Source organism: Nomascus leucogenys, chromosome 2 (genome assembly GCF_006542625.1).
Source record: "Nomascus leucogenys isolate Asia chromosome 2, Asia_NLE_v1, whole genome shotgun sequence".
Classification (NCBI taxonomy): Eukaryota; Metazoa; Chordata; class Mammalia; order Primates; family Hylobatidae; genus Nomascus; species Nomascus leucogenys.
In genome coordinates, this window is record NC_044382.1 from 21,731,347 (window position 1) to 21,755,634 (window position 24,288).

At 44.3% G+C, this 24,288-nt stretch overlaps 1 protein-coding gene and 1 long non-coding RNA gene across 3 annotated transcripts in view; both read left to right on the plus strand.

Annotated features, from left to right (window-relative positions):
- The first annotated feature begins 206 nt into the window (after positions 1 to 206).
- On the plus strand, positions 207 to 18,450 carry LOC115837258. Its single transcript, XR_004032312.1, has 2 exons — positions 207 to 255; positions 18,363 to 18,450. It is a non-coding gene; the product is annotated as an uncharacterized LOC115837258 (long non-coding RNA).
- A 1,439-nt stretch (positions 18,451 to 19,889) lies between these two features.
- The window catches only part of HAVCR1 (hepatitis A virus cellular receptor 1), a 28,068-nt gene continuing 23,669 nt past the window's right edge, over positions 19,890 to 24,288 (plus strand). Inside the window, exons 1-2 of one of the 2 annotated variants that reach the window (XM_012504686.2) lie at positions 19,890 to 19,942; positions 22,319 to 22,651. In XM_012504686.2, coding sequence (XP_012360140.2) covers positions 19,897 to 19,942; positions 22,319 to 22,651 — 379 coding nt within the window. In that variant the 5' untranslated portion in view covers positions 19,890 to 19,896. The remainder of the gene's footprint in view (positions 19,943 to 22,318; positions 22,652 to 24,288) is intronic. The other variant, XM_030822589.1, reaches the window with a different exon arrangement.

Genomic DNA, 24,288 nt, shown 5'->3' on the forward strand with positions numbered 1-24,288 from the left:
TTCATTCTGCCGTCATGTGGATAGATTTTTAAACAGGTACAATTTAAATGCATTAAAATGCTCTCTGTTTTTCTTTTTTCTTTGAGACAGATTTTCCCTCTGTCTCCAAGGCTAGAGTGCAGTGGCACCATCTTGCTCACTGCAACTTCTGCCTCCCAGGCTCAAGCTAATCTCGTGCCTCAGCCTCCCCAGTAGCTGGGATTACAGGCATGCACCATCATGCCCGGCTAATTTTTGTATTTTAGTATAGACAGGGTTTTGCCATGTTGGCCAGGTTGGTCTCAAACTCCTGGCCTCAAGTGATCTGCCCACCTCAGCCTCTCAAAGTCCTGGGATTACAGGTGTGAGCCACCACGCCTGGCCAAAATGCTCTCATTTTAAGCAGACAATTTAAATTCCGCAAATAGTCCTGGCACGGTGGTTTACTGCAGTTTTTGCCATCGAAAGTAATAGCAAAAACCGTAATAACTTTTGCACCAACCTAATAGAGCCTCTGTATCTTTTTCTCAGCCATATAGACTGCATTTACAAAGGTTATTCCAAGCAGCTCACCTACTCATAGTCGTGCATGTCTTGTGAATTAACATTCCAATTTCTTCTGCTTAAGGTGTGACTCTTTTTACAAAGAGAGCAGTGAGATTGAAAAAAAAGGCTATTTAAACTATTCACATGTGGTGGCGGTGGTATGAGCTCATCTGTTTAAATGTGCATATTATTATTATTATTTAATTTTAATTTTTTTTTGAGACAGAGTCTTGCTTTATCACCCAGGCTGGAGTGCAGTGGTGGGATTCGGCTCACTGCATCCTCCGCCTCCCGGGTTCAAGTGATTCTCCTGCCTCAGGCTCCTGAGTAGCTGGGATAACAGACACGCGCCACCCCATGCCCAGCTAATTTTTGTATTTTTAGTAGAGATGGGATTTCACCATATTGGTCAGGGTGGTCTCAAACTTCTAACCTTGTGATCTGCCTGCCTAGACCTCCCAAAGTGCTGGGATTACAGGCGTGAGCCACCACGCCCAGCCATGAAATTAATTTTAAGAATATATTTTATTTAACTCCATTCATCTAAACTATTATCATTTCAATATGGAATAAAGAAAAAAATAATTAATGAGGGCTGGGCGTGATGGTGCACACCTGTGATCCCAGCACTTTGGGAGCCTGAGATGGGCAGACTGCTTGAGTCCAGGAGTTTGAGACCAGCCTGGGCAACATGGCAAAACCCCATCTCTATAAAAATACAAAAATTAGCTTGGTATAGTGATGTGTGCCTCTAGTTTCAGCTACCTGAGAGGCTGAGAGGTAGGAGGATTGTTTGAGCCTGGGAGGTCAAAGCTACAGTGAGCCAAGATCATGCCATTGCACTCCAGCCTTGGTGACACAGGAAGACCCTGTCTCAAAAAAGAAAATGGGGGAGAGAGTTTATGTTCTTTCATTGTAAGTTTCCAGAATTCAGTAAAAATTCAATGTGCACTTTACATTTAAAGCACATCTCAGTTCTGACTAGCTGCATTTTAAGTGCTCAGTAGCTAGGTGTGGCTAGTGGCTACAGTATTAGACAGCACAGTTCTGCACCATTCTCTGTTCTCACTCTCTCCTTCTCTCTCTCTTATTTATTTATTTATTTTATTATTATTATTGTTTGAGGCAGAGTCTCATTCTGTTGCCCAGGCTGGAGTGCAATGGTGCAATCTTGGCTCCCAGGCAACATTTGCCTCCCAGGTTCAAGCGATTCTCCTGTCTCAGCCTCCCGAGTAGCTGGAATTACAGGTGTCCGCCACCACACCTGGCTAATTTTTGTATTTTTAGCAGGGACAGGGTTTCAACATGTTGGCCAGGCTGGTCTCAAACTCCTCACCTCAAGTAATCCTCCCACCTCAGCTTCCTAAAGTTCTGGTATTACAGGCATGAGTCACTGCACCTGGCCCTGTTTTATAAAAATAGAGATGGGGTCTCGCTATGTTGCTTAGGATGGCCTTTAACTCCTGGGCTCAAGCAATCCTCCCACCTCAGCCTCTTAAAATGCTGATATTGCATAGTAACTTTTGGGTAGAAGTTAAAAAACCAAACCAAAACAAGAACCTCCAAAAATAACAAAGTGCTGAATTACAGGCATGAGTCACAGTGAGCCATGATGCCCAGTCTCTCTCTCACACACACACATACACACAAACAGATACAGGTTGTAAGTTACTTTTTTTTTTTTAACCATTTGTAGAAGGCTATTAGTCCATGTCAGAATATTTGGGAGAATACCTTTTTTTTAGATAGCTATATAGTATTGAGTAGAATAAACATGTATGTTCTATTAAATCATTTCCCTATTGAAATATATTTATTTTCTTTCTCTGTTTCAAATAAGGCTGTAAGGAACATCCTTTATACAAAAACTTATGTGCATTTGTTTATTTTCAAGGTATAGAGGTCTAGATACAGAATTGTTTTGTCAAAGGTTATGATGCTGGTGGAAGTATTATGACTATAAAACAATAAAATATATTTCAAACCAATATGCCAGCAAGTGTATGCCAGCTAAATATATACCATCTGTTTCAAGGCAATCATTTTAGAAAACCACATTTTAATTCCAGCATGTTCCTTCATTAAAAATAATTTGGTTTTGCTTTTTGAAAGTTGACTTAAAAACCAGTTTAAACTAAAAAATCTAGGTCAAGTGAGTCTCATAAGGCTTGCTCTTTTGTAATCAGAGTTATTTTTACTTTTTGAGGCAAGATCTCTCTCTGTCACTCAGGCTGGAGTGCAGGGACTTGATCATGGCTTACTGCAACCTCCGCCTCCTGGGCTCAAGCAATTCTCCAGCCTCAGCCTCCTAAGTAGCTGAGACTACAGGTGCTTGCCACCACGCCTGGCTAATTTTTGTATTTTTTCTAAAGACAGGGTTTACCATATTGGCCAGGCTTGTCTTCAACTCCTAAACTCAAGTGATCCACTCGCCTCGGCTTCCCAAGTGCTGGGATTACAGGCGTGAGTCACCAGCCCCAACCTGTAATCAGAGTTATTTTTATCTCTCATTCATTTTTTTCTTTCTTTCCTTTCCTTCCTTCCTTCCATCCTTCTATGCATCCATCCAAGACATGGCTTCCTAATTGGTAGCCACCTAGTCCACTTTTCCTCTCCTGGTAGTTCATTCTCCTCACACAGTAGCCTAAGTATTTCGTTTTCTTTTTTTCTTTCTTTTTTTTTGAGACGGAGTCTTGCTCTGTCATCACCCAGGCTGGAGTGCAGTGGCACGGTCTCGGCTCACTGCAACCTCGCCTCCCAGGTTCAAGTGATTCTCCTGCCTCAGCCCCCCAGATAGCTGGGACTGCAGGCACACATCTCCATGCCTGCCCAGCTAATTTTTGTATTTTTAGTAGAGATGGTGTTTCACTATGTTGGCCAGGCTGGTCTCGAACTCCTGACCTCGTGATCTGCCTGCTTAGGCCTCCCAAAGTGCTGGGATCACAGGCGTAAGCCACTGCACCTGTCGTTCTTTTTCTTTCTTAAATCATTAACTGGATTCAATTACTCTTATTTAAAATCTTTCAATAGCTTGCCATTGAACTGAAATTCTGCTGACCTCACCAACCACTCCTTATTCTCTGTTTCAGCCACACTGATGTTTCTGCTTCTAGAACAGCCCATGTTCTTTCTGATTCCAGCCCCTTTTCAGGCCATTTCCTCTCTTCAGAATACTTCTCTAAGACTGTTTGTAGAAAGCTTCCCCTTTCTCATCTTTTGGTTTCTAGTTTAAATTTCTTTTTTTTTTTTAATTTAAATTTTTAATTTTACTTATTTATTTTTGGGACAGAGTCTTGCTCTGTCACCCAGACTGGAATGCAGTGGCGTGATCTCAGCTCACTGCAACCTCCTTCTCCCAAGTTCAAGCGATTCTCTGCCTCAGCCTCCCGAGCAGCTGGGACTACAGGCACACACCACCACGCCCGGCTAATTTTTTTTTGTATTTTTAATAGAGATGGGATTTCCCCATGTTGCCTAGGCTGGTCTCAAACTCCTTGCTTCAAGTGATCTGCTCGTCTCGGCCTCCCAGAGTGCTGGGATTACAGGCGTGAGCCACCGCGCCCAGCCTGAATTTCATCGAAGAGCTTTTCCCCAACCACCAAATCTAAGTAACTATCTTCCCATCTCTAATTCAGTTTATTTCCTACATAGTTTGTTCCAATCTGAAAATCTCTTGCTTACAATTTTCTATGTGTGTGATCTATCAACCCCAACCCTCAACTGGAAAATAAACTGTATCATTCATGGCCTCTATCCCAGGGGCCTAGTACAATGCTTGGCTTACAGTGGGTGTGAAATAAGTATTTGTAGACTGACTGAATGAATGAACACATGCCTGCTGTATTGCAAACACAAGCTGTGACACAGGCACCACAAAAAGGTTTACGTTTTTCCTTCTAGGAAGTCAGAATATGGCAGGGCAGCCTGATCCCCAAGAATATAGTTATAATAAAAGGCAATAAGCATATAGCAGACCCACACACTAGATTCCGAATGATACAGAAAAGGGCTTTTTGGTGATGTCTTTAAATAAAAATTTAAAGACATTTAAATTTTATTTAAATAAAAAAATAAAAATTTAAAGACATCACCAAAAAGCCCTTTTCTGTATCATTCAGAATAAAAATTTCTGGAAATACAAATCTTTAGCTTTACCACTTATCTAACTTAACTCGGTAAAACTCCAAATGAGTCTCACAGAATAAGGTTGCCTGGCACATAGCAAGTGCTCAGTAAATATAAATGGGTGAATGCATAAAGTGACAGAGGTGATGCAGATTCTAACAGCAGTCCCTCAAATAAACATATATAGTTGAATCTTGAACAATATGGGGGCTAGTGGCACTGATCCCCTGTGCAGTTGAAAATATGCATATAACTTTTCTCTCTCTCTCTCTCTTTTTTTTTTTTTTTTTTTTTTTGAGACAGTCTCACTGTGTTGCTCAGGCTGGAGTGTGGTGGCATGATCACTGCTTACTGCAGGCTTGACCTCCCCGGGCTCAAGCAATTTTCCCATCTCACCCTCTTTAGTAGCTGGAACTATATGTGTGTGCCACTATGCCTGGCTTATTTTTGCATTTTTTGTAGAGATAGGGTTTTGCCATGTTGCTGAGGCTGATCTTAAACACCTAGGCTCAAGTGGTCCTCATGCCTTGGCCTCCCAAAGTGCTGGGACTACAGGCATGAACCATCGTGCCCGGGCTGCATATAATTTTTGACTCTCCAAAAAATTTGCTAACAGCCTACTGTTGACAGGAAGCCTTACTGATAATGTAAACAGTCTATTAAAACACATTTTTGTATATTATGTATATATATATGCTATATTCTTAAAGTAAGCTAGAGAAAAGAAAATGTTACTAAGAAATCCTATGAAGACAAAATATATTTCCTGCTCATCATAAGGATCATCCTCATCGTCTTTCCATTGAGTAAGCTCAATGTGAAGGAGGAGGAGGAAGAGGAGGGGTTGGTCTTGCTGTCCCAGGGGGAGTAGAGGTCAAAGAGGTAGAGATGGAAGGTGAGGCAGGAAAGCCAGGCACACTTGGTATAACTTTTATTGAAAAAAATCTGCGAATAAGTGGACCCTTGCAGTTCAAAGCCATGTTGTTCAAGGGTGGACTATAGTGACCAGATGTATTTTCTTTGTAGAAGAACATGTGCTTTGTGGCGTAGCGCTTTTATGTTTATTAAAGCATTATTTCATAATCTTCCATCTTTCTAGATGCTTGGTGATGTCCAAGTCTAGCTTTTGGCAACTTCAGTTGCTGTCTTTTCTCTCTGTCTTTCTGGGTTAAAGAAAAGGATGATTGTAATTAGGCTGTGAAAAATGAAGTATATTATGTGAATGTAAAAGAACTTCCACTTATGGCTGGGCAAGGTAGCTCACACCTGTAATCCCAGCACTTTGAGAAGCCAAGGTGGGCAGATCACCTGAGGTCGGGAGTTCGAGACCAGCCTGACCACATGGAGAAATCCTGTCTCTACTAAAAATACAAAATTAGCTGGGCGTGTCGGTGCATGCCTGTAATCCCAGCTACTTGGGAGGCTGAGGCAAGAGAATCTCTTGAACCTGGGAGGCAGAGGTTTCGGTGAGGTGAGATAGTGCTATTGCACTCCAGCCTAGGCAACAAGAGTGAAACTCCCTCTCAAAACAAACAAACAAACAAATGATACATAAATATATAGCGTCAAACTGAAAGTTCCTCTTGTCTCAGCTGGCTTTGCTACCAGATAGGATACTCTGACCTGACTAGTTTCATAGATTCCCGTAACTTTTCCGTATAGGTACATATGCGTATATACATACATATGCTGTCATTTTGTTGTAGTATTTTTGCAAAAATGGATTCCTTTAAACTAGGTGGTGGTTGTGTGTGTGTGTGTGTGTGTTTGTGTGTGTGTGTGTTAAATTGTGTTTTCCTCTCACCTCAGCCTCTCAAGTATCTGGGACTACAGGCACACGCCACCACACTCAGCTAATTTTTGTTTATTTCTCATAGATACAAGGTCTCACTGCATTGCCCTGGTTGGTCTCAAACTCTTGGACTCAGTGATCTGCCCACCTCAGCCTCCTAAATTGCTGAGATAACATGCATGAGCCACTGTGTTGTTGTTTTTTTGATCTAATATTTCTTTTTTGTTTGTTTTTGTATTTTTTTGAGACAGGGTCTCCCTCTGTCACCCAGGCTGGAGTGCAGTGTTGCAATCATGGCTCACTGCAGCCTCAACCTCTGGGCTCAAGCGATCCTCCTGCCTCAGCCTCTCTAGTAGCTGGGACTACAGACACCTGCCACCATGCCTGGCCTAATTTAATATTTCCTGGAAATACTTCTTTTCTTTTTATTTTTAAACAGAGTCTCATTCTGTCACCCAGGCTGTAGTGCAGTGGTGCAGTCTTGGCTCATTGCAACCTCTGCCTCCTGGGTTCAAACAATTCTTGTGGCTCAGCCTTCAGAGTAACTGGAATTACAGGCATGTGCCACAACTGCCAGCTGATTTTTTTCTTTTTTTAGTAGTGTCTAAAATACTAAATACTAGCCGGGCCCAGTGGCTCACACTTGTAATCCCAGCACTTTGGGAGGCTGAGGCAGGTGGAACACCTGGGGTTAGGAGTTAGAGACCAGCCTGGCCAACATGGTGAAACCCCATCTCTACTAAAAATATAAAAATTAGCCAGGTGTGGTGGCAAAAGCCTGTAGTTCTAGCTACTCGGGAGGCTGAGGCAGGAGAATCGCTTGAACCTGGGAGGCGGAGGTTGCAATGAGCCGAAATTGTGTCACTGCACTCCAGCCTAGGCAACAGAGTGAGACTTTGTCTCAAAAATAAATAAAATAAAATAAAATACTAAATACTAAGTTCACCATGTTGGCCAGGCTGGACTAGAACTCTTGGCTTCAAGTGATCCTCCCACCTCAGCCTCCAAAGTTCTGGGATTATAGGTGTGAACCACCACACCCAGCCGTATTTCTTGAAAATATTTCCATGTCATAGTTCCCAATAAAAAGTTGGCATTTTATCAACATATATCATTATTAAGCAGAGTCAACATTTTTTAAAGCCACAATGCCCACCACTAGCACAACATTTTGATAAAGGTTTTGATAGAACTCAGCATGCATTTTACATAGTCTTTACTTACTGTCATGAGCAGTTCAATTTGGTGTCCAGGTCCTGTGGTGGTCTTGGTTTGGGAGTGTACAGAGTTCTTTAAAAACTTCTCTAATCCCATCTGGTAAAAGCCCCATGCCACACTTAAGTGAACTCATTTTCGACAAAGGTGCCAAGAACGTACACCTTGTTCTTGGGGGTGAGAATTCTTAATGGCTTAAAAAAAAAAAAAAAAAGAAAGAATGAATAAGAAGGCTGGGCATGGTGGCTCACACACATAATCCCAGAACTTTAGGAGGCCAAGGCGGGACGAGTGCTTGAGCTACTCAGGAGGCTGAGGCAGAAGGATCGCTTGAGCCCGGGAAGTCAAGGCTGCAGTGAACCATGAATGTGCCACTGCACTCCAGCCTGGGCAACAGAACAAGACCGTGTCTCAAAAAAAAAGGAAAGAAAGAAAGAAAAATCTAAATGTTCTATTCTTAGCACAGGGTGCTCAATAAATATTTATTGAAGTAATGTTTGTTGAGTAACAAGAACAGTGGAATAGGAAAAGTTAGCCTGGCTTTTACTTCTGCCTCTGCCCCCAGTGGCTTCTGTGGGTCCCACACTCTAGTCCACTGTTTGGACCTTGGTTTGTTTATTCACTATAAATCGAGAAACTTGGCCCCAGGTAGTTTTAAAGTCCTTTCCTTCACCAGCATTCACAAAGTCTGTATAATTTTTCAAGCCTGGAGTCTGACCTAACATCCAGATCTTGGCTGAATCTTTAAAAATAGCCCAGCAGAGCATGGTGGCTCCCGCCTGTAATCCCAGCACTTTAGGAGGTCAGGGAGGGGTGGATCACTGGAGGTCAGGAGTTAAGAGACCAGCCTGGCCAACATGGTGAAACCCCGACTCTACTAAAAATACAAAAATTAGCCAGGCATGGTAGCGAGTGCTTGTAGTTCCAGCTACTCAGGAGGCTGAGGCAGGAGAGTCGCTTAAACCTGGGAGGCAGAGGTTGCAGTGAGCCAAGATTGGGCCACTGCACTCCAACCTGGGCGATGGAGCAAGACTCCATCTCAAAAAAAAACAAAAAAAAAACCAAAAACCAAACAAAACAAATGCCCAGTAGAGAACAAGTACTGTAACAATCTCCTTGTAATCTGTTTAAATTTGTAAGTGGAGCAAATCCAGTAAAAAGATCAGCCAACTGGAGAAATGTAATATTCAAACGTGCTTCCCCGTATTCTTATGTAAAGGTGTGGCAAAGAGATAAAGAATGGAATTCTGGGAGAAAGTAGTCTCAATCTATAAAGATCTTTGGAGGAGGGCTACAAACAGACCAGGAGGAGGGAGGAGAAGCTGGAAAACTGCCTTCTAACTAACTGGTAAGTGCGGTCCTCTGGAAACTTATGACAAAGAGAAAATCAGGATATAGTTGCTTGGACTTTGGTAGTTTTATATGAGATATAAGGACAATAATGATTGAGCCAAGAAATTTAGGGGAAATTTACATAAAATAGAGTTTTTTGGATTTCCTGAGAAATTGACTTTTATTTAAATGGAATCATGGACTGCCATAGCGGCCTTATTTAAACTTTACCTGGGCAAGTTTCGTGTGAAACTAAAACTGCAGAAAATTGTGTGGTACATTTGTGTTAAGCCGTATTTATTCAGGCTGGCTTGGAACTGTGACTTTGGGTGCAATACATACTTTTGGTGAGCTTCTCCTTATCTGTAAAATGGGTATTACGTAATAATATGGAAATGTGTTGAGGGCATAGCTCTGTTAGTAGTTTTATGATTTGTAAAGGAAAAATATTAGAGGGCGTGGTGGCTCATGCCTGTAATCCCAATGCGCTGGGAGTCCAAAGCAGGGGGATTGCTTGAGCCCAGGAATCTGAGACCAGCCTAGGCAACATAGTGAGTTCCACCTGAAAAATAATAGAAAAATTTGCTGAGTATGGTGGCACATGCTTGCAGTCTCAGTTACTGGGGAGGCTGAGGCAGGAGGATGGATTGAGCCTGGGGGGTGGAGGATGAAGTGAGCTAGAAACCACTGTCTCAAAAAAAATTGTAAAAAAAAAAAAAAACCCATATAAAGATAATGTTCAGTAAAGCAGAAGCCTAGTACTGGCTGCTGACTTTTATGACAGAGTCTTTCTTTGTCACACAGGCTGGAGTGCAGTGGCTCAATCATAGCTCGCTGTAACCTCGAACTCCAGGGCCCAAGCGATCCTCCCACCCCAGCCTCCTGAGTAGCTGGGACTACAGGAGGGCATCACCATGCCCGGCTAATTTAAAACATTTTTTTTGTAGAGATACAGTTTTGCTATGTTGCCCAGGCTGGTCTCAAACTTCTGGGCTCAAGCAATCCACTTGCTTTGGCCTCCCAAAGGGCTGGGCCTACAGGTGTGAGCCACAGCACCCAGCCTTGCTGCTGACTTTTTGTTTTGTTTTTTTTTTGAGACAGAGTCTTGCTCTGTTGCCCAGGCTGGGGTACAGTGGCTCCATCTCAGCTCATTGCAACCTCCGCCTCCCGGGTTCAAGCAATTCTCCTGCCTCAGCGTCCTGAGTAGTTGGAACTAGAAGCACCCTCAACCATGCCTGGCTAAATTTTTTGTATTTTTAGTAGAGATGGGGTTTCACCATGTTGGCCAGGCTGGTCTGGAACTCCTGACCTCAAGTGATCTGTCTACCTCGGCCTCCCAAAGTACTGGGATTACACGTCCAGCTGTTTTGTTTTGTTTTGAGAAAGGGTCTTGCTCACCGGGAGCGGTGGCTCACGCCTGTAATCTCAGCACTTTGGGAGGCCGAGGCAGGCAGATCACTGAGGCTGGGAGATGCAGACCATCCTTGCTAACACGGTGAAAACCTGTCTCTACTAAAAATACAAAAAATTAGCTGGGTGTGATGGCACATGCCTGTAATCCCAGCTTTAACAGGAGAATCGCTTTAACCTGGGAGGCGGAGGTTGCAGTGGGCTGAGATCGAGCCATTGCACTCTAGCCTGGGCAACAAGAGCGAATCTCAAAAAATCAAAATAAAAATAAAGAAAAAGAGAGAGAGAGAGAGAGAGAGATAGGGTCTGGTTCTGCTGCCCAGGCTGGAATGCAGTGGTGCAATCACAACTCCTTGCAGCCTTGACCCCTGCTCAATCGATCCTTCAACCTCAGCCTTCCAAATAGTTGGGACCACACACTTGTGCAACCATGCACAGCTAATTTTTTTATTTTTATTTTTTGTAGAGATGGGGACTCACTCTATTGCCCAGGCTGGGCTGCTGATTTTTGAAGGTTTGTAGTAGTAGTCTCATGTGTTAGAAATTATTGAGCTTGCAAAGATTAGTGAGTATAAGCAATTTGGTTTGTTTGGAACTTTGTGAAGCTTAGAGTGATGGGTGTGACCAGCCTGGGAAGGTGCGCAGCTTTTAGAGTTTGGACTTTGCCTTAAAGGCACTGGCAAGCCATTAAATGCCTTTGAAGTGGAAATGATGTTTAGAGAAACACATGGGAAGATTAAGAAGTTATCTGCTGATGTGAGTCCTCTTCCTCCCCCATAGCCTGCACCTGCAGGTAGCTGCAGAGCATCAACCTCATGACCTCCTACTTCCAGTGATACCTGAGTGCTGCCAGATGGTGGAACATTTGTCCTTACTTAATTTGCTCACCTAAAGCTGTCTTCAAAATCCCCAAACCTCTTCCCCAATCCTTACTGCTAACCACAACCTCTGCCTCCCGGGTTCAAGTGATTCTCATGCCTCAGCCTCCCGAATAGCTGGGATTACAGGTATGTACCACCACGCCTGGCTAATTTTATATTTTTAGTAGAGACGGGGTTTCTCTATTGGTCAGGCTGGTCTCGAACTCCCGACCTCCAGTGATCTGCCTGCCTCAGCCTCCCAAAGTGCTGGGATTACAGGCATGAGCCACCGCACCCGGCCCTTACTGCTTTTAACTGTTTCCTTTTTCACTGACGAAGCAATCAACCTGGAGCTTCCCCAGACATATGTGCTCACTTAGCGTGTGCACCAACAAGATATCCCTGGTTGTGAATTAGACCTTCTACTTGGGCAAAGGATCACACTCCTCTGTTGACTTATTGCCCCAGCAAATTTTCCCTTTCTTCCTCTTGATTGTCTCCAGATCATAAAAACATGCTGTTATTTTTATCACTTAAAAAAAAAAAACACCCAGGATTTTCTCCTTCCATTTTTGCAAAACGTTTTGTTTTTTTGGAAGACAGGGACTTACTCTGTCACCCAGGCTGGAATGCAGTAGTGCTACCATATCTCACTGCAGCCTCAAACTCCTGGGCGCAAGTGATCCCTCCCCCTTAGCCTCCCAAATGGCTGGGACTATAGGCACTCACGTCCAACTACGTTTTTCAATGCAAACTCCTTGAAAGCGTTTCCTGTATTCAATTATCTCCTGATTTTCCTCTTTGTAAACTTTTTACTGCAGTATAAAGTACTGGGCTCACTGATAATCTCCAGCTTGCTCAGTCTATGACAAATCTTATCTCTTTCCTTTGTAGCATTTGCCTCATGATTGGGCCTGTTCTTTGATGCATTTGCTTCACTTGGCTTCTAGGACCTTTTTGCTTTTTCTCTTACCTCCTTGGGCTGCTTCCATTTCTGTGTTGGTGCCTCTTCCACCTCAGCCTTTAACAAAATTTTTTTAAATTAATTAACTTTTTTTTGTTTGTTTGAGACGGAGTCTTGCTCTGTCATGCAAGCTGGAGTGCAGTGGCATGATCTCGGCTCACTGTGACCTCTGTCTCCCAGGTTGAAGCAATTCTCCTGCCTCAGCCTCCTGAGTAGCTGGGATTACAGGCATGCGCCACCACACCCAGCTAATTTTTGTACTTTTAGTAGAGACGGGGTTTCACAATGTTGGCCAGGCTGGCCTGGAACTCCTGACCTCAAGTGATCAGCCCGCCTTGGCCTCCCAAAGTGCTAAGATTGCAGGTGTGAGTCACCATGCCCGGCATTAAAATTTATTCTTATGTAGAGATGGTGTTTCACCATGTTGGCCAGGCTGACCTGGAACTCCTGACCTTAGGTTATCAGCCTGCCCCGGTCTCCCAAACTGTTGGGATTACCTGCATGAGTCAACATGCTTGTCCCTCTTTTAACCTTTTAATACTGGAAGGCCCCAGGACCTAGTCCTTAGCATCAAGCATTCCTTTGAATCTCATCCTTTGAATTCCTACCTCATTCAGGCTCCTGGCTTTAAAATACCATTTCTAAGCCAATAACTTGTAACTGTATCTTTAGCTCAGACCTCACTCCTGAACTCCAGCAGTCTCCACATGGCTCTAAGACATGTCAAACTCAACATACTTAAAACCCTGAATATTTCCTCTAAAACCTGTGGTCATGCAGGTTTTTTTTTTTTTTTTTTTTTTTTTTTTGAGATGGAGTCTTGCTCTGTTGCCCAGGCTAGGGTGCAGTGTCATGATCTTGGCTCACTCCAACCTCTGCATCCTGGGTTCCAGCAATTCTCCTGGCTCAGCCTCCTGAGTAGCTTGGATTACAGGCACCCTCGACCATGCCTGGCTAATTTTTTGTATTTTTAGTAAAGACAGGGTTTTGCCATGTTGGCCAGGTTGGTCTTGAACTCCTGACCTCAGGTGATCCACCCGCCTTGGCCTCCCAAGGTGTTAGGATTACAGGTGCGAGCCACTGAGCCCAGCCTTTGCAGCTTTCCTTGTCTTAATTGGTTGGAACCTCCAGCTCTTCCAGTGGCTCAGGCCGAAATCCTTGGAGTCATCTTAGGCCCTTTCTCCTCATATCCTACGGGAAATCCTCTTTGCTCCACCTTCTCCACCTCCTTGGCTCAAGCCATTCTCCTGCCTCAGCCTCCTGAGTAGCTGGGACTACAAGTTGCATGCCAGTATGCCTGGCTAATTTTTCTTTTTCTTTCTTTTTTTTTTTGTAGAGACGGGGTCTTGCTATGTTGCCCTGAGCTCCTGGGCTCAAGCAGTCCTCCTGCCTTGGCCTCCCAAAGTCCAGGGATTACAGCTGTGAGCCATCACATCTGGCTACTCTAGCTTGAGTGAGGAAAGTTCATTGACCACTTCCACTGCTAACCCATCTCTTCCAGAATCTTGCCATAGTCTCCTGACAGGTCTCACTGCTTCTCAATCTAGCAGCCACAGTGGTCCTTCTCAAAGGAAGTTAGACCCTATCACCCTATGCCCCTGCAGTGGTGCTTCTTTTCATGTGGGGTGAAAGCCTATGTCCTCAGAATATGGCTCCTAAGCCCCATGTGTCTGTCCTCTTTCCTCACTCCTCTGTGATCCCTGTCCCTCATTCTGTCGCAGTCACGCTGGCCTCTCTTGCTCTGTGAACATACCAGGCACCCTCCTGCCGTAGGGCCTTTGCCCTTCCTGTCTGTCTCCATGGAAAGCTTTTCCTGTCTTGGCTAACTCCCTTGTCCTTTGTCTTAGTTCAAATAATCACCTTCTTGGTGAAAGTAATAGACACTATTCAAACCTGACCACCTTGTTTAAAATTGCAACTCAGTGCCTCCTCAACCCTCCACTCCCAACCACCTTCACTCTGCTCTTGTGTATCCTTTTGCCTTTTTTGCATTAGCATTCATCAACTTGTAATATGCTGATAAATTACATTTTAGTGATGTTTTAAAAATCTGTGTGTTTATTTTTCAGTTAAATGTAAGTTATATGAGGCCGGGCGTGGTGGCTCACGCCTATAATCCCAGCACTTTGGGAGGCCAAGGCGGGCAGATCACTTGAGGTCAGGAGGTCATGACCAGCCTAACCAACATGGTGAAACCCCGTCTCTACTAAAATTACAAAAATTAGCTGGTGTGGTGAGACATGCCTGTAATCCCAGCTTCTTGGGAGGCTGAGGTAGGAGAATCGCTTGAACCCAGGAGGCAGAGGTTGCAGTGAGCTGAGATTGTGCCATTGCCCTCCAGCCTGGGTGACAGAGCGACTCCGTCTCAAAAAAAATGTAAGTTACATGAGGCCAGAGGTCTTTGGTTCATTGGTACATTCCAGATGAATAGGATCATTTCTAACATATTGCAGATCATCAACAAATAATTGTTAAATGAGTACACTTTTGGTATTTTTACATATTTTCTTTTCTTTTCTTTTTTTTTTTTGAGACAGAATCTCACTCTGTCACCCAGGCTGGAGTGCAGTGGTGTGATCTCAGCTCACTGCAACCTCTACCTCTCAGGTTCAAGCGATTTTCTTGCCTCAGCCTCCCTAGTATCCGAGACTACAGGCACGTGCCACCACACCTGGCTAATTTTTGTAGTTTTAGTAGAGACAGGGGTTTGCCATGTTGGCCAGGCTGGTCTTGAACTCCTGACCTCGTGATCCTCCTGCCTTGGCCTCCCAAAGTGCTGGGATTACAGGTGTGAGCCACCGTGCCTGGCCTTTTATATATATTCTATGGTAAACATAAGTGGTACCTTGTAATTTTTATATCTTTGTAAAAGATATAAAAAAACAGAAGCTTCATATTACTTGTTATGAAATCAGAGGAGTAGGTGAAGGAAAATAACTAGCTTAGGGCAGTGGGCAGGGCAGTAAGAGAAGTGAAAGGTAGGAAGACAGTTTCGGAGGGAATTGCAGAAGTATGGATTATAGAGGCCTAATATAAAGTGATGGGGATGAGGGAGAGACTGACAGGTACAATGTTGTGGAGTTGGTGAGTCCCTGGTTGTGGAGGGGGCCTAAGGAGAGCTTGCTGTGGTGAAAGCATGGGGAATATGAACAGCTGAACTGTTTTGCAGGAGGCTGGAGCTGGAGGTACGATGTGTGCTGAGATAGCAGGGAAGTCAGTGGTGGTTGCAATAAAGAACACTGAATTATTTTCTTTTCTGAATTCTTTCTATTTTTTGAGACAGGGTGTCAGTCTGTTGTCCAGGCTGGAGTGCAGTGGCGTGATCTTAGCTCACTGCAACCTCTGCCTCCCGGGTTCAAGCAGTTCTCCTGCCTCAGCCTCCTAAGTAGCTGGGATTACAGGCACCCGCCACCGCGCCCGGCCCATGTTCTGAATCATTTCAATTCACTGCTGTTAATCTTGGCTTACACAGATGCAGCTCTCTAGTGTGCAGCTGGAAATTCAGCTTTGGTGCCCAAGTATTGTCACCTCCAGCTTTACCCCACAACTGGGATGCATCCTTCAGTGGGTCATGAAGTTTGCCCTAAAGAGTAGTGATTCATGGAGATTGTATAGCTCATAAAAAAATCCACTGTGCTATATTGTTTGGGAGTCTTTAGAACACAGGCATCTCTCATGGGAGATGGTCCTGTGTCAGAAAATTCAATCCTATGGAATCGTAAAGTTATGTAACATCTCAGAGCCTTGGCTCCACGTCCCTGTCTTGGCTCTCTCTGGCTCATGATTTCCTCCACTTGAAACACCATCCACCCATGCTTCTCACATGTCACTTTTTAAGAAATTCTTCCCACCCCCCACATTCCACCATCAAAATCAATGGTCTTTCCCTATGGGTTTGTGTTTCCATTTGTTTATCTATTCAATTAATAACTTTTTTTTTTTTTTTTTGAGAAGTCTCACTGTGTGGCCCAGGCCAGAGTGCAGTGGCGTGATCTCGGCTCACGGTAACCTCCGCCTCCCGGGTTCAGGCGATTCCCTTGCCTCAGCCTCCTGAGTAGCTGGGATTACAGGCACCCGCCACCACGCCTGGCTAATTTTTGCATTTTTGGTAGAGTCGGGGTTTCACCATGTTGGCCAGGCTGGTTTGGAACCCCTGACCTCAAGTGATCCTCCCGCCTCGGCCTCCTTTGGATTACAGGTGTGAACAACCATGCCTGGCCTCAACACTTAAATTGCCTTAAAAGAGTTTATGGTCTGGAGTTGGGTGCCACGCAACACAGTGGCTATGTGTGACAATTTAAATTTTATTTTTTATTTTTAATTAATTTATTTTTTTGAAAGCTCTGTCATCTAAGGCTTGAGTGCAGCGGTGCCATCTCAACTCCCCAAAGACTGTCTCCTGGGCTCAAGCAATCTGAAATTTTAATTAAAATGAAATTAAATAACAAATTTTTAGGCCAGGCATGGCGGCTCACACCTGTAATCCCAGCGCTTTTGGAAGCTGAGGTGAGCGTATCACTTGAGGCCAGGAGTTCCAGCCCAGCCTGGCCAACATGGTGAAAGCCCGCCTCTGCGAAAAATACAAAAATTAGCCAGGCATGGTGGCGCGTGTCTGTAGTCCCAGCTACTCAGGAGACTGCGGCAAAAGAATCGCTTAAACCCAGGAGATGGAGGTTGCACTGAGCCGAGATTGTGACCCTGCACTCCAGCCTGGGTGACAGAGTCAGACTCTGTCTTGGAAAAAAAAAATTAAAAATGCCTTAGTTGCCCTAGCCACATTTCAAGTGCTCAATAGTCATATGTGGCTAGTGGCTGCTGTAGTGCCCGACACTCACACAGAATAACTCCATTACCAATATTCTACTGGAGACAGAATCGATCCTATGGAATTCAAATTCAAATCCTATGGAGTTGTACAGTTATGTAACATCTCAGAGCACTGGCTCCACATCCCTGTCTTGGCTCTCTCTGGCTCATCAGTTCCAGAATAACTCTGTTACCAGAATAACTCCATTACTAAAATTCTACTGGGCAGCACTCTATAGGAGGGAATAGAGACAGACACCACATATATTGCACACACATATCAAATGCATTAAGGAAGACAAGATAATAATAGTGAAAGGGACTGGTTGGCTACTTTAGATTGAAGGACTAGTGAAAAATGTCCAGGGAGGTAACATTTAAGCTGGGATAAAAATGAAAAGGAAAAAAGTGAAAACGGTGGGGCCGGGGAGCTAGATAGAGAACACAGCCACGGAAAAGGCCTTAGGGTTGAGGCAAGTTGGAAAGAAAGCTCTAGTGGCTGGGGCTGAGTCAGCAGGGGAGAGAGCGGTAGAAGAAATCTATGGGGTAGGTCAGGGCCAGATCACCAGGGCTTCAGTAATTTGAGTAAAGATTTAGGAATTATTATTATTATTATTTTTCTGAGAGAGGTATGAGAGGGTTATCAGTGGGGGAATGACGTAGTCTGATTATATATTTACCTTTACCTTACTCATCCTGATTTCATTAGTTGCTTACTTACCCATGTCCCTGCCTGATTGCACAATTCTGGATTTTTGACGTCCTTAGTATATTGAGTCATGTCCCATCAGCTCAATATGTTAGTAATAACTGGTTGAATTGAATTAGCTTTTTTTTTTCAATCTTTTTTTTCCTTGAGAAACAGGGTCTTGCTCTGTCACCCAGGCTGGTGTGCAGTGGCACAATCATAGCCTCCAACTGCTGGGCTCAAGCAATCCTCCTGCCTCAGCCTCCTGAGTAGCTGGGACTACAGTCATGTACACCAGGCCTGACTATTTTTGTTTGTTTGTTTTTTTGCAGAGAGGGAGTCTTGCTATGTTGCCCAGGTTGGTCTCAAACTCCTTACCTCAGGTGATCCACTTGCCTTGGCCTCCCAAAGTGTTGGGATTACAGGCGTGAGCCACTGTGCCTGGCAAGAAATGAATTTTTATTTTTATTTTTGAGATAGAGTTTTGCTCTTGTTGTCCAGGCTAGAGTGCAATGGCTTGATCTCGGCTCACTGCAACCTCCACCTTCCAGGTTCAAGCAATTCTGCCTCAGCCTCCTAAGTAGCTGGGATTACAGGCGCCCACCACCACCCCCACCTAATTTTTGTATTTTTAGTAGAGTCGAGGTTTCACCATGTTAGCCAGACTGGTCTTAACTTCTGACATCAGGTGACTGGCCTACCTCGGCCTCCTAAAGTGCTGGGCTTACAGGCACGAGCCACCACACCCAGTCAAGAAATGAATTTTTAAAGGCTGCCATACAAAACACTATGCTAAGACCATCCATTTCCCCATGAACCCTGTCATAAGCTGCAAGATACAGAGCACCACTGCCTCCTTGGAAGTTACTGAATTCTTAGACCAGAAGAGGAGTTAATGAAGTACTAGGCAAGCTTACTCATGTTTGTATGGTTTAATGATTAAGAGCAGAAGTCAACAGCCCGATTTAACGCATGTGGGTGCTTGACACAGAGCCTGCTATATAGTATTCTCCAAAAACCTTAGCTAGTACTATTAGTGCATATGATGTAGATTTAGTTTTCGAAGTTTTTCCGTGGCCCTTTTTGCTTATTATATGAATCCTTGGTGGGAGATAGAGGAAGCATTTTTAGTGCTATTTTACAACTGAGGAAATAGAGGTTTGAAGAGAACTCAGGAACTCTCAGGGTTACCCAGCATTGTGAGTGACAGAGCTTGCATCTGAACGTAAGTCTGCTCCAGACTGCTGTTTCCTGAAGCATTCTCTTGAAATCCCTTGGTAAGGAGGTGCAGTCTGAATCATGTTGTCCAGGAGCATAAAGGTAGGCACAGTGACTCACATTCACTCTCAATTTCTCTTGCTAATGGCAAACTTGGCAACGTGACTGCTAAGGCTAGGGATGAGTCGTTGTGGCCACTGAGCAGGAAAAGCTCCACGTCCACCAGAGGCCCAGTTTACTCTGAAAAGCAAGTGCATCTCTGCCACTGGAAGGCTGGCATTTGCTCTCATGCTGCCATTGAGCCACGCTGGTTCTCTGCCTCCAGTTTCCTTTTCTTTTTTGAGACGGAGTCTCACTCTGTCGCCCAGGCTGGAGTGCAGTGGCGCGATCTCGGCTCACTGCAAGCTCCGCCTCCCGCGAGTTCACGCCATTCTCCTGCCTCAGCCTCCCCAGTAGCTGGGACTACATGCGCCCGCGACCACGCCCGGCTAATTTTTTGTATTTTTAGTAGAGACGGGGTTTCACCCTGTTAGCCAGGATGGTCTCGATCTCCTGACCTCGTGATCCGCCCGCCTCGGCCTCCGAAAGTGCTGGGATTACAGGCGTGAGCCACCGCGCCCGGCCCAGTTTCCTTTTTGTTTGTTCCCTGATCCCCTGTATCAGGACCAGGAGTCAGTTTGGAGGCTATGTGTGGGGAAGAAGCTGGGAAGTCAGGGGCTGTTTCTACGGACAGCTTTCCCGGTCCTTTGGAAGGCACAGAGCTCTCAGCTGCAGGGAACTAACAGAGCTCTCAAGCCGTTATATGTGGTCTTCTCTCATTTCCAGCAGAGCAGGCTCATATGAATCAACCAATTGGGTGAAAAGATAAGTTGCAATCTGAGAATTAAGACTTGATCAGATACCATCTGGTGGGGGGTACCAACCAGCCTGTCTGCTCATTTTTCTTCAGGCTGATCCCATAATGCATCCTCAAGTGGTCATCTTAAGCCTCATCCTACATCTGGCAGGTAAGTGAGTAGGTGCCCTGGGTGGGAAGAAGGGAGTAGAGGAGGGTTAGAAGCCAGATAATGGGGTAGGGGAAGGGGAGGGGATGGTGGTGGTGGATGAATGTAGATGTTCTTTGGGCACTGTTATATGGCTATGAGTTAACTAGTGAGCAGGACCAGAATAAAGTTTTAGGCCAAAGAAATTGCTTAACTGCTATGAATTACAACATTCATGGCTAAATGAACAAGGCAAGATGCAGCACAGTGTGTTACATGCTGCCATTTGTGTTTAAACAAAAAGGGAGTGGTTAGATGTATATGCATAGATACATGTAGTAGGAAATAGTGACAGTGGGTACTGTGGGATAGGGGCAGAGGGTGGGAGGTGGAGGGAGGGTTAATCCTTATTGTATTCTTTTGTGCCTTCCGATTTTTTTCAGCCACATTCAATTCTTTCTTTCTTTCTTTCTTTCTTTCTTTCTTTCTTTCTTTCTTTCTTTCTTTCTTTCTTTCTTCTCTTTCTTTCTTTCTCTCCCTCTCTCTCTCTCTTCATGAGGTCTCACTCTGGAGTGCAGTAGGGCAATCTTTTTTTTTTTTTTGAGACAGAGTCTCGCTCTGTCGCCTGGGCTAGAGTGCAGTGGCATGATCTTGGCTCACTGCAACATCTGCCTCCTGGGTTCAAGCAATTCTCTGCCTCCGTCTCCCAAGTAGCTGGCATTACAGGTACCTGCCACCACTCCCAACTAATTTTTTTGTATTTTTAGTAGAGACAAGGTTTCACCATCTTGGCCAAGCTGATCTTGAACTCCTGACCTTGTGATCCACCTGCCTCAGCCTCCCAAAGTGCTGGGATTACAGGCGTGAGTCACCGCACCTGGCCTAGTTGGGCAATCTTGATTCACTGCAACCTCCATCTCCTGGGCTCAAGTGATCCTCCCACCTCAGTCTCCCAAAGTGCTGGGATTATAGGCGTGAGCCACCACACCTGGCCTAAGTATTTCATTTTGAAATAAACACTTTAATTCAAAACATTCTATGAGATAAGGAAAGATTAAAATAGGCATATCCTAATTTTTAAACACAAATTTCTGGAGTGATATATGCCTTTGGGATTATGGGGGAAAAATAATCTCTCCTTATATACTTCTATAACCAAATTGTAATAGCATGCATTATATGTGTAATCCAAAGAAAATGATACTAGTATTAGGCAAAATTAAATAAGAATTTCTTGGCGGCCGGGCGTGGTGTCTCACACCTGTAATCCCAGCACTTTGGGAGGCTGAGGTGGGCAGATCACGAGGTCAGGAGATCGAGACCATCCTGGCTAACATGGTGAAACCCCATCTCTGCTAAAAATACAAAAAAATTAGCCGGGCATGGCGGCGTGCATCTGTAGTCCCAGCTGCTGGGGAGGCTGAGGCAGGAGAATGGCGTGAACCTGGGAGGTGGAGCTTGCAGTGAGCCGAGATCGCACCACTGTGCTCCAGCCTGAGCCACAGAGCGAGACTCCGTCTCAAAAAAAAAAAAAAAAGAAGTTTTTTTTAGCAAGACTTTTTCTAAAAAAAAAAAAAAAAAAATTAAAAGAATGCTAATATAGAAAAATGCTTATAATCTCAAATTTAAAAAATTCCAGCTATATCAGCTAACTTGGAAAAAGGGGAAAAACCTTCCAGCTATAATGTCTATTTACAAGGCTGGGCATGGTGGCTCATGCCTATAATCCCAGCACTTTGGGAGGCTCAGGTGCGTGGATCACTTGAGGTCAGGAGTTCAAGACTGGCCTGTCTCTACTAAAAATACAAAAATTGGCTGGGCGTGGTGACATGTGCCTGTAATCCCAGCTACTCAGGAGGCTGATGCATGAGAATTGCTTGAACCTGGGAGGCGGGGGTAGCAGTAGCAGTGAGCCAAGATCTTTGCGCCACTGCACTACAGCCTGGGTGACAGAGCAAGACTCTGTCTCAAAAAAATAAAAAATAAACAATTAAAAAATGAATAAATTATTTTTTTAAAGAAAGTAAAACAAGTGAAAAAAAATTAAGAGAATTTTTTTTTGTATGGTGGGGGAGACAGAGTCTGCTCTGTCACCCAGGCTGGAGTGTAGTGGCACGAGCTCAGCTTGCTGCAACCTCCGCCTCCCGGGTTCAAGCACTTCTCCCTGCCTTAGCCTCCTGAGTAGCTGGGATTACACCACCACACCCCACTAATTTTTGTATTTTTTTTTAGTAGAGATCGGGTTTTGCCATGTTGGCTAGGCTGGTCTTGAACTCCTGACCTCGGTTGATCTGCCTGCCTTGGCCTCCCAAAGTTCTTGGATTACAGGCGTGAGCCACTGTGCCCGGCCAAGATGAAATATTGAGGACTCATTCTCAGTTTGTCTTTTCTTCATTGCAGATTCTGTAGCTGGTTCTGTAAAGGTTGATGGAGTGGCAGGTTCGTCTGTCACACTACCCTGCCACTACAGTGGAGCTGTCACATCCATGTGCTGGAATAGAGGCGCATGTTCTTTATTCACATGCAGAATTGGCATTGTCTGGACCAATGGAACCCACATCACGTATCAGAAGGACACACGCTATAAGCTATTGGGGGACCTTTCAAGAAGGGATGTCTCTCTGACTATAGAAAATACAGCTGTGTCTGACAATGGCGTATATTGTTGCCGCGTTGAGCACCGTGGGTGGTTCAATGACATGACAATCACCGTATCATTGGAGATTGTGCCACGTAAGGTTTTCTTTGATATTTCTTGCTAGTTAATTGAATTTTCTGTTCGGTAGTAATTTTCTTTTTTCTTAATAGGGAAAGAGGAGGTTCCTGTAAGTCCTGTTTTTAAATAAACTCTTGTTCTTGGGAAATTGAGTAACTTTTGTGTAGATGAAGTTGCAAGGCCAAGCATAATTCCAGGTCAGGCTAGAATCAGCGAACTAGCTCCTAAAGCAGTACAATTGTTCCTTGATATCCATGGGAAATTGGTTCCAGGACCCCCTTGATACCAAAATCTGCAGATGCTCAAGTCCCTTATATAAAATGGTGTAGTATTTGCATGTAAACTATGCACATAGTCCCATATGCTTTAAATCATCTCTAGATTATTTATAACACCTAATACAATGTAAATACTATGCAATTGGTTGTTATACTGCATTATTTAGGGAATAATGACAAACAAGTCTATATTTGTTCAGTACAGCAGACAACATATCCTTCTTTTTCCACCATACATTTTCCATCCAAAGTCTTGGTTATATCTACGGATATAGAACCCACAAATAGGGAGGGCCAAATGTACTTCAAACATAGTAGTTGGTCCAAGAAATAGCATTTACTGTTCCATAGTAAAATACAGTGAATATTTTTATCAAGCTGAATTTATTCACGTTGAACTGTCCTTTTTTATTTTTTTATTTTTTGAGACAGAGTCTCGCTGTCACCCAGGCTGAAGTGCAGTGGCACAATCGTGGCTCACTGCAACCCTCTGCCTCCCAGTTTCAAGCAATTCTCCTGTCTCAGCCTCCCGAGTAGCTGGAACTACAGGCAGGCGCCACCATACCCAGCTAATTTTTGTATTTTGTGTTAGTAGAGATGGGGTTTCACCATGTTGGCCAGGCTGGTCTCGAACTCCTGACCTCAAATGATCTGCCTGCCTCAGTCTCCCAAAGTGCTGGGATTACAGGTGTAAGCCACCACGCAGGGCCTTTTTTTTTTTTTTTTTTTTGAGATGGAGTCTCACTCTGTTGCCCAGGTAGCAGGCTGGAGTGCGGTGGTGTGATTGCTACTCACTGCATCCCCTGCTTCCTGGGTTCAAGTGATTCTCCTGCCTCAACCTCCTGAGTAGCTGGGACTACAGGAGTGCATCACCATGCCTGGCTAATTTTTAAAATTTTTTTTGTAGAGATATGGTTTCGCTATGTTGCCCAGGCTGGTCTCAAACTTCTGGGCTCAGGCGATCCACTTGTGTCGGCCTCCCAAAGTGCTGGGATTACAGGCGTGAGCCACCGTGCCCGGCCGTTGCTTTTTCTTAATGAATCTTCTTCCACTAATGTCTTACAAGGATAATAGAACCCAATACCTATGACCTTAATAAGCTGTGTCTCTATTTTCATTTTAATTAAGAGGAACTTTAATTTGCAGTCTCTTGGCTTTTGGACTTGGATTGTTTCCCTTATAAGGGTGAGCAAGATGAGGTCAATTCTTTTTTTTTTTTTTTTTTTTTTTGAGACAGGGTCTCGCTCTGTTTCTCAGGCTGGAGTGCAGTGGCCCAGTCTCTACTGACTGCAACCTCCACTTCTGGGGTTCAATCAATTCTTGTGCCTCAGCCTTTCAAGTAGCTGAGATTACAGGCATGTGTCTCCACACTTGAC